General features: G+C 34.2%; 2 protein-coding genes across 2 annotated transcripts in view; one reads left to right on the top strand and one right to left on the bottom strand.

The window, feature by feature from the left end:
• LOC117115107 (hatching enzyme-like) overlaps nt 1-1,542 on the top strand; it is a 6,231-nt gene extending 4,689 nt beyond the window's left edge. The window contains exons 7-8 of the mRNA XM_033258775.1: nt 87-234; nt 613-1,542. Of these exons, the coding sequence (XP_033114666.1) occupies nt 87-234; nt 613-881 (417 nt within the window). The 3' untranslated portion in view covers nt 882-1,542. The remainder of the gene's footprint in view (nt 1-86; nt 235-612) is intronic.
• A 9,627-nt stretch (nt 1,543-11,169) lies between these two features.
• Nucleotides 11,170-11,285, bottom strand: part of LOC117115106 (solute carrier family 23 member 2-like) — a 15,659-nt gene continuing 15,543 nt past the window's right edge. Inside the window, exon 10 of the mRNA XM_033258774.1 lies at nt 11,170-11,207. Coding sequence (XP_033114665.1) covers nt 11,170-11,207 — 38 coding nt within the window. The remainder of the gene's footprint in view (nt 11,208-11,285) is intronic.

Genomic DNA, 11,285 nt, shown 5'->3' with positions numbered 1-11,285 from the left:
TAAATATGCTTCAGATATTGTTTCTTTTAAAGTTCGCTATCAGAAACCTCTACAAAATATGTAATAAAGTTTATTTTATGGTACAGGATTGCACGTTTTACCGATATCAGGGTTTACGGTTTGAGTTTCAATCTCCTCTGTCGCGGTTTTGGTCTGCTTTAACACGGTCGTCACCCGGATGTCACGTGGACGCTGTCTTCACATCTTATACAGGATTGTACTATTTCTTCGTTGGTAAGAAACAATTAGGAGTGATTAAATCAATATGTAGGCCCAATAGTATATTATGCTAAGAATATTGTCTAATCTAACGTATAACCAGTGCAGTTATAATAATGAATATGATGATGATAATAATAATAATAATAATAATAATAATAATAATAATAATAATTTTTATTATTATTATTATTATGTTGATATCATGTCATGATGATGACCATAATAATGATAATAATAATTGTTATTATTATTTTTATTATATAGAAATATGATATAAAGTGGCTTTTACCTAGAGATGAAACAAACGCAATTGCTTTCGTACCTTAATTAATACTACATTTGGGATAACATGAATTACAAAAATAAATAACAATCTTTTTCTCTAAACAGGAAGTGACGTGTTTAAGTACAGGGGTACTGCTTTAGTATCGCAAACTTCAATTGCCGCAGAGTTTCCGACATTTCCCCCAGATTTGCAGACTGGAATTAGCGCTATCAACGTTTACCATGGCCAGACCGATGGGCCATATCGAGTGGCGTACGTCTTTAAAGGTGATATGTACTACATAATGGATTTCGAAACGCAGAAACTCATAGTCCCACATGCTTTCTCTGTGAACGGGTCCTTGTTACGTGATTGGTGCCATGACACTTGCTAAGGCTTATCATTGTATTATTATTACTTTTAATTATGCCTTATGGCAATGGCCTTACCAACCGGGACAAGGGTCATAAGTACGCGCGTGTCTAAGAAGCAAACGTGTTGATCTACAAACGCACTTGTTTGAGTACGTTTTAACACGTCATTGTGTGGCAACAATATCCAAGGGGCGGAGCTTAACGGAAAGGTCCGTTGAGCAAAACATCTTAATAGCTCTTTCGCAAACATTAGTGGTTTATAAGCTAGGCCTAGGCATATACGATGATGATGCCTATACCATGCTAGAACCTATAGCTAGACTATTTTACTAGACCTAAGCCGATATATATTGGAAGGATGATTTGGACTTCACGTTTCTATGTAACGCAGTATTAATTTCAAAATTTAGCAATGATACTAAATTTTAAGGCCTTAATATGTTTTTATGAATTTGTATTTTGTAATTGTAAATCCTTTTATATTGTATTTTTTTTAAATAGAAATAGGCCTAATAATCATAATACAATACATAGGTCAATCTTGTTTGCATTTCTCTTGTTGTACGATTCATTTTGTAGTGTATTATTCTTCTTTGTAATTCTTATTGATGGTGATCTAGCATGCGTAGGTTCCCGTATTGTATTTTATAAACAATAATAAATATAGAAAAAAGAAAGAAATATAATAGTCTTAATAGTCTTCTTTTATTCAGCACGCGCATGGCAATGTAACCAATGAGAGGATAACAGTTACGCCCCTGTGCGACCACCTCTTCTAGGAGCCCCCTTAAGGGACCAATCAGTGGCGTATCTACTGGGGTGAACGGTGGGGAGGAGGTGCACACCCTTAAAAATAGCTCACACTCCCCACTTTTTGTATTCGTAATTTAAATACTATAGAATAGGGTTAATAATACTAATATAATAATATGCGATAGGGGCCTGCATAATAATCTTGTTAATTTGTAAATTACGATTTATCACACTTCACACTCCCTTGGTCTTTCTCTCCCAATTGGAATTTTATTGACTCGGAAAAAAATTATGCTCAAGTGTAACAATCACCTTATATCACCTTATTTCAACAATTAGCGCCCCTAAAGTATTCATAAAACTCGCCCACTTCACGTTCAACGCCCTTATTAGCCTCCATCCACCCCATGCCAATTTTTCGGCCACTTTTTAATAGAATTTTCCCTAGTTTTTTTTTCTTTCTTACTATCCACTTTATTGTAGATTTTTTTTGCATGTACTATGCGAGCAAGACAGCGGAGAGGAGGTTAGGATGTCTCATTCAACTGACAGGCACTCGGAAAGGGTGTGCTAAGGTTTGATTTGAATTTATTTAGCCATCAGAGTAAAATACAAAAAAAATGAAGACAAGACAAGATAAAACAAAACAATTGAATACTCTGAAAGCAAGGAATAGCCCAAAAAGGTTTCAAAGAAACGTACAGTATTTCCATTGGGATCCTGCGAACGAAACATTCAATTGACAAAAGGAAGTACGGGGAAGGGATCAACACAAAACAAAAATGGAAAAGGGATTATTTACAATTTTAAAAGTTAAGACAATACAAAAGATCAACAATTTAAAAGAAAAATGCCAATTTGACCGATTAAAACTCATTAAAAAAGACTTACAGAACTACTATACATTCCAGAGGTGATCTTTGAGGGACTTTTTAAATGAGTTTAAAGAAGTGAAGAGCTTTATTTGTGTTGGTAATCTGTTCCATTCTTGAATTTCTGTGAAATAAAAAGTTTTGTCAGAACCCCCTTTATAATAGGGACCCTAAAGTTTACTGAGGGTTCAGTGCATTCATAGCTTAGGGGGGGGGGGGGCCGCACTGGTTCCTCCCACTTGGCTCAAATGGGACCGGAGTTAGTAGCTCTATGCTGGCTATTATTTCTAGCCACGTAAAGAGCGAGACCTTGAATAATACAAGAATAGAAATCTCATTTCATCATCACATCACTAAAGCAACTTGGTGCCACAGAACACAAAACCATCGAAATGGCAAGGAGAAAATCGCTCTATTTCGATAAAAAACTTTTTTAAAAAATTGGCCGAATTTTATCATAGTCGTTCTCCTGCTGATTTTTATCATTAAGGTACCTAAGGATCATAAAATCTCCGATTATGTTTGATTTGACCTTTTTAATACCAATTGTTTCAAGTGTTAAATATAATTTTCTTAACAATTAAACGTATACAGTTTTGCAGATTCAGCCGAATAGTATTTGAGTATTATCCGATTTAACGATATTTAAGCTTTGAATAAGGCATTTGTCACCCTGCAGAGTATGCTTTCAAACCATAATGTGCCACAGAACACAAAACAATCGGAAAATGGCATGGTCAAAAAATCGTCCCAAAAAATTTCACCTAATCCTTTTCCTGTTGATTATGGTACCTAGGGATCATAAAGGTTTAGGCCCCTAACCTTGTTCAACATCACTTTATTAGCTTTTAAAAGTTTAAATTTCCCAGATTGCGACACAGAGAACTAATTGAGTATCATCCAATTTAACATTATTTAAGCTTTGAACTAGGAATTAGGTGATACAGACTATGCTTTTGATCCACAAGTGCGACAGAACCCAAAAAAAGAAAATCAGAAAATGGCGGAGTCAATAATTATTTGCAAATAGAAGATCTAATGACCGTCAATCACATTTAAACAGTCTATTTAATCTTAGGTTTTAAACGTCAAATTATGATGCTTCGAAAATCGTTTCCGAGCGTCTAGAAGTGCTAAATTCTTACAAATCTGTGGATTCCTGTCTGACCAATAACAAAATGCATCCACATCGCCCCTGTGTATGAGTTCACTTTGTTAATTCACCAATAAATTAATTTTATCTTGTGTCCACATTGCTCCGATGTGCTTTAAAACGTCATTAACAACACGAATTTATTTTTCTTTCGGGAAGACCCGTCTTAGAGTAAGTAGAACTCAAGCCCACATGGATGGTTCAATGGAGCGTAATACCTACCGCTGTCGTTAAGGTTCAATGGTAGGCACACTGTCTTAAATTCAGCAGATTAGGCTTTTCGTTTATCATTGAGATCATATGCCTACATTCGGCAGATTAGGTTTTTCGTTTATTATTCCATTGAGATCATAGGCCTACATTCGGCAGATTAGGCTTTTCGTTTATCACTCCGTTCAGATCATAGGCTCACATTCGACAGATTAGGCTTTTCGTTTATCATTACATTGAGAGCATGCCTACATTCGGTAGAATTAGGCTTTTCGTTTATCACTGCATTGAGATCATGGGCCTACATTTGGCAGATTAGGTTTTTCGTTTATCATTCCATTGATATCATAGGCCTACATTTGGCAGATTAGGTTTTTCGTTTTTCATTCCATTGAGATCATAGGCCTACATTCGGCAGATAAGGCTTTTCGTTTATCATTCCATTGAGATCAAAGGCCTACATTTGGCAGATTAGGTTTTTCGTTTTTCATTCCATTGAGATCATAGGCCTACATTCGGCAGATTAGGTTTTTCGTTTATCATTCCATTGATATCATAGGCCTACATTTGGCAGATTAGGTTTTTCGTTTTTCATTCCATTGAGATCATAGGCCTATATTCGGCAGATTAGGTTTTTCGTTTATCATTCCATTGATATCATAGGCCTACATTCGGCAGATTAGGTTTTTCGTTTTTCATTCCATTGAGATCATAGGCCTATATTCGGCAGATTAGGCTTTTCGTTTTTCAAATTCCATTGAGATCATGCCTAACATTCGGCAGATTAGGCTTTTCGTTTATCATTCAATTGAGATCATGGGCCTACATTCGGCAGATTTGACTTTTTGTTTATCATTCCATTGAGATCAAAAGCCTACATTTGGCAGATTAAGTTTTTCGTTTATCCCTCCATTGAGATCATAGGCCTACATTCGGCAGATTAGGCTTTTTGTTAATCATTCCATTGAGATCAAAAGCCTACATTTGGCAGATTAAGTTTTTCGTTTATCCCTCCATTGAGATCATAGGCCTACATTTGGCAGATTAGGTTTTTCGTTTATCATTCCATTGAGATCATAGGCCTACATTTGGCAGATTAGGTTTTCCGTTTATCATTCCATTGAGATTATATGCCTACATTTGGCAGATTATGCTTTTCGTTTATCATTCCATTAAGATCATGCCTATATTTGGCAGATTAGGTTTTTCGTTTATTATTCCATTGAGATCATAGGCCTACATTTGGCAGCAGATTAGGCTTTTCGTTTATCATTTCATTCAGATCATAGGCCTACATTCAGCAGATTAGGCTTTTCGTTTACCACTCCATTCAGATCATAGGCTCACATTCGGCAGATTAGGCTTTTCGTTTATCATGACATTGAGATCATGCCTACATTCGGCAGAATTAGGCTTTTCGTTTATCATTCCATTGAGATCATGGGCCTACATTTGGCAGATTATGTTTTTCGTTTATCATTCCATTGAGATCATAGGCCTACATTTTGTAGATTAGGATTTTAGTTTATCATTACATTGAGATCATGCCTACATTCGGAAGAATTAGGCTTTTCGTTTATCATTCCATTGAGATCATAGGCCTACATTTGGCAGATTAGGTTTTTCGTTTATCATTCTATTCAGATCATAGACCTACATTTGTTAGATTAGTCTTTTTGTTTATCATTTCATTGAGAACATAGGCCTACATTTGGCAGATTGGGCTTTTTGTTTATAATTCCATTGAGATCATAGGTCTACATTCGACAGGTTAGGCTTTTTGTTTATCACTCCATTCAGATCATAGGCTCACATTCGACAGATTAGTCTTTTCGTTTTTCATTCCATTGAGATCATGCCTACATTCGGCAGAATTATGCTTTTCGTTTATCATTACATTGAGATCATAGGGCTACATTTTGTAGATTAGGATTTTAGTTTATCATTACATTGAGGTCATGCCTACATTCGGCAGAATTAGGCTTTTCATTTATAATTCAATTGAGATCATGGGCCTACATTTGGCAGATTAGGTTTTTCGTTTATCCTTCCATTCAGATCATAGACCTACATTTTGTAGATTAGGATTTTTTTTATCATTACATTGAGATCATGCCTACATTCGGCAGAATTAGGCTTTTCATTTATTATTCCATTGAGATCATGGGCCTACATTTGGCAGATTAGGTTTTTCGTTTATCATTCCATTCAGATCATAGACCTACATTTTGTAGATTAGGATTTTTGTTTATCATTACATTGAGATCATGCCTACATTCGGCAGAATTAGGTTTTTCGTTTATCATTCCATTGAGATCATTGGCCTACATTCGGCAGATTAGGCTTTTTGTTTATCATTCTATTGAGATCATAGGCCTACATTTTGTAGATTAGGCTTTTCGTTTATCACTCCATTGAGATCATGCCTACATTCGGCAGAATTAGGCTTTTCGTTTATCATTCCATTGAGATCATGGGCCTACATTTGGCAGATTAGGTTTTTCGTTTATCATTCTATTCAGATCATAGACCTACATTTTGTAGATTAGGATTTTCGTTTATCATTCCATTGAGATCATGCCTACATTCGGCAGAATTAGGCTTTTCATTTATCATTCCATTGAGATCATAGGCTTAAATTTGGTAGATTAGGCTTTTCGTTTATCATTCCATTGAGATCATGCCTACATTCGGCAGAATTAGGCTTTATGTTTATTATTCCATTCAGATCATAGACCTACATTTTGTAGATTAGGATTTTTGTTTATCATTACATTGAGATCATAGGCCTACATTTTGTAGATTGGGATTTTCGTTTATCATTCCATTGAGATCATGCCTAAATTCGGCAGAATTAGGCTTTTCGTTTATCATTCCATTCAGATCATAGACCTACATTTTGTAGATTAGGCTTTTCGTTTATCATTCCATTGAGATCATTGGCCTACATTTTGTAAATTAGGCTTTTTGTTTATCATTCCATTGAGATCATGCCTACATTCGGCAGAATTAGGCTTTTCGTTTATCATTCCATTGAGATCATAGGCCTACATTCGGCAGAATTATGCTTTTCGTTTATCATTCCATTGAGATCATAGGTCTACATTCGGCAGAATTGGGCTTTTCGTTTATCATTCCATTGAGGTCATATGCCTACATTTGGCAGATTAGGCTTTTTGTTTATCATTCCATTGAGATCATGCCTACATTTGGCAGATTAGGTTTTTTGTTTATCATTCCATTGAGATCATAGGCCTAAATTTGGTAGATTAGGCTTTTCGTTTATCATTCCATTGAGATCGTGCCTAAATTCGGCAGAATTAGGCTTTTCGTTTATCATTCTATTGAGATCATAGGCCTACATTTGGCAGATTAGGTTTTTCGTTTATCATTCCATTGAGATCAAAGGCACTACATTTAGCAGATTAGGTTTTTCGTTTATCCTTCCATTGAGATCATAGGCCAACATTTTTCAGATTAGGGTTTTCGTTTATCATTCCACTGAGATCATAGGCCTACATTTGGCAGATTATGTTTTTCGTTTATCATTCCATTGAGATCAAAGGCACTACATTTGGCAGATTAGGTTTTTCGTTTATCATTCCATTGAGATCAAAGGCACTACATTTAGCAGATTAGGTTTTTCGTTTATCCTTCCATTGAGATCATAGGCCAACATTTTTCAGATTAGGGTTTTCGTTTATCATTCCACTGAGATCATAGGCCTACATTTGGCAGATTATGTTTTTCGGTTATCATTCTATTCAGATCATAGGCCTACATTTTGGTAGATTAGGTTTTTCGTTTATCATTCCATTGAGATCATAGGCCTACATTCGGCAGATTAGGCATTTCATTTATCATTCCATTGAGATCATAGGCCTACATTCGGCAGATTATGCTTTTCGTTTATCACTCCATTGAGATCAAAGGCCTACATTCGGCAGATTAGGCTTTTCGTTTATCATTCCATTGAGATCATCAAAGGCCTACATTCGGGAGATTAGGCTTTTTGTTTATTACTCCATTAAGATCAGGCTTACAATTCGGCAGATTAGGCTTTCCTTTTATCATTCCATTGAGATCATAGGCCTACATTCGGCAAGTTACGCTTTTCGTTTATCATTCCATTGAGATTATAGGCCTACATTCGACAGATTAGGTTTTTAGTTTATCACTCCATTAAGATCATAGGCTTACATTCGGCAGAATACGTTTTTCGTTTATCATTCCATTGAGATCATATGCATACGTTCGGCAGATTAGTCTGAATACTAAAGAGCAGAAATCACACTTACAAACATGGTATTGACTCGTAGTGGTCACGAACCACTGATTATTTTCGATTTAACTTTGTTCAACAAAATTGTTTACGATGAAAAGTTTAAGTTTTCCCAAATTCGAACATAGGAATATTTTAGTATTATCCGATTTATCGTTATATAAGCTTTAAACTAGATATTAGGTGGCAATTTTCACCCTGCAGAGTATGCTTTTGATCCATATGTGCCACAGCACAAAACAATCGCAAAATGGTGGAGTCAAAAAATTGTCCTAAAAAAAAAAAACTCCGTTGTGCATTGCGGTATCCTACAATCATAGAAATATCGATTGTTATTTAATAAATGGTAGTAATAAAATTAAATGAATGAATGATTGATTGAATGAATAACATTGTACTAAACACACAGAGAGAATTAAAAGAATCGATAAAATTTAAAAAAAATTTAATTTATTAATCCATAGGTCAAGTATAAATCCATAATATTACATGATATTCCATTTCTTAGTTACCCCATTACACAATCTTAAAATAAGGTAATACAATAAATTAATATCGGTAGGCCTACTTACATCAATGCCAATGATTAAATATTAAATACAATTGCTATTAAATAGCAAGCAAAATTACAATAAATTACTCATATTCGTATATCAAATATAAATTTCAATTTGAATATGTAAACCGACGCAGCGATAAAAAACAAAAACAAAAACAAAACAAAACCAAAAAACACACAAAATAAGTTAATGCAAATATCTTGATAAAAGAAAATTTAGCATACATGATTTTTAAATAACATTTTGCATAGTAATGCTTAGGGCCAAAGACCCGATAGATATCAAAAACCTATGAACTTAGGCCTAACTGTTTTAGTAGTTTCCACTCGTCATTAAACTGTTTTATTCTATCATGTATCGATTCCATATATTCTTCTATTCTTATGTTACGTTTTACAAAATTTACCAATCATAAATTTGACGGTTTAACAGAACCATCTTGATTTGTAGATTAAACAAATGTTACTAAAATGATACGATCAAGTTCAAAGTTCACCATCAACTTAGTTCAATACTGAATATTCATCGACTGAAGTGCAATAATCATTTGATGTTGACTAAAATACAATAATTAATAACGACTGAAGTGCAATAATCATTGTTGACTTAAATACCATGATTGATACCATGCCCATCCATGCCGGTCACGATAAGCCTAAACACGTTTAACTTTAAACGTGTTACCAAAAGCGGAGAAAACTGTTAATTACATAAAATAAACAATAGTAAACAAGGTGAAGAAAATTAGGTCAGATTTCACGTTAGCTTTAAACGTGTCAACAAAAAGGTTTAGCTTTAAACGTCATACCAAAATCGGGGAAGGATTGGTAATTACAAAAAATAAACAATAGTAAAAGAAATCAGAACAAATTTTACATAAATCTAATTTAGCAACCGAAAACACAATAGCTATAAACGTGTCACCAAACACGATTCGTGTAATTGAAATCGGGTAAAGATTGGTATTTACATAAAATAAGCAATAGTAAACGTGGTGAAGAAAATTATGTCAAATTCCATCTACATTCAACAACCTAAACGTGTTAGTTTTAAACGTGTCACCAAAAGCGGAGAAATGTTCTTAGGCCTAATTATATCAAATAAACAATAGTAAACGGGGTGAAGAAAATCAGGTCAGATTTCACCTATACTCAACAACCTAAACATAAAAAACAAAAACAATACCAGTTTAACAATATAAAAATTTGTTTCTATAGGCAATAATATTAAACTTAAATGCATTATATAGATAATAGACCTACTTAATAAAAGATGACGAACTATGCCCAAACTATATTTCTATATGCTTTGCATTTATTATAAAAATTGTATATACTTTCCGCCAATTAAACAAGTCTTTTTTTGTATTGACATAATATAAAAGGTAAATATCCCGCCGAATAATATAAGCGAGCGATCTTGTAAAGGCAACTTGATTTCTTGCTTCAAATAAGGTATCCATTTGTATAAGTCTTATGAAGATACGCCTATCTAATAATGACCTTAGTGCGATCGGGACCAACAATACCTCCGACTTCAAAATAAGCCTAAGTGATCGACTGTCCCCATAGCTTTTATAGACCCTACTTTATATTTTGCATAGACGCCATTGTAGGACAACATGTATTTCGAATCGGATTTTACTGTTAATTGGCTGTTTTGGTTGGTAGGCCCTATGTGAATAATATAAATTGACAGTAAATTTATCGCGTAAATGTGGAATACCAGTTTAAAAGTTATCATTGAAAGACAAGAAGCATACGGTACATTTTCATTACTCTAACTGTGTTAACGCGCCTCTACATGCGAGTATCTGCACCCATATTTTCATCACCGTGTACTGAAAAAAAAATTACACAAAGCTATAAAATTTCGATTCGGTAATATAAATAATTGTTTTATATAAAAACGTAAGAAAATATAATATATCTATGAATTACATATTCATAATTATAACATAATTATTAGGCTTATTTTTGATGTGAGAGTAATGCAAAAGCAGTCCAAAGCTCTGTTTACACTAAACACAATTACGACACGGCAACGACACGATACAAATGCGCGCAGTGTTGAAGAATACAAACTACGCGATGATATGTCTTTGTCGTGTCGTAATCTTAAGTATGCAAGGGATTTAAATCACTGAGAAAAAAACAAAGAGAACATAGACCTATTATACTGAAAGTAACAAAAAACTGAACCCCCACCTAAAAAACAAACAGACTGCAGGGGAAAAGATTTACTTACTGTCTTCATTTTTTCCAAACTTGCACGAAGGTGCTGGAAATGTTGGGCAGAATGGTAGATATGAAAAAAAGGCTTTCTTGCGAATGAAACTCATGCCGAACGGGAAATCGTATGTCTTCATTGCAAATGAAGTTTCTTTAGTTGTTTCGCCAGCTTTTGATAAAGTAAGACGCCATTTTGTTATCCCACGTTCCTCTTCGGTTCCTGTACAAAGGTGAGAATACCATAGTATTATTGGTATAAGTATAGATTAAAATTATATTGATTATCTATAGGCCTATGATATAAAATACGCATTTGTATAAAAAGAAAATGGAGTATATAATTGAATAATATACTAAGTGTAA

Source organism: Anneissia japonica, unplaced genomic scaffold (genome assembly GCF_011630105.1).
Source record: "Anneissia japonica isolate Jap-2015-1 unplaced genomic scaffold, ASM1163010v1 scaffold24_len2511860_cov200, whole genome shotgun sequence".
NCBI lineage: Eukaryota > Metazoa > Echinodermata > Crinoidea > Comatulida > Comatulidae > Anneissia > Anneissia japonica.
The sequence above is the reverse complement of the archived record's forward strand: the minus strand, read 5'-3'. Positions and strand labels throughout refer to the sequence as shown.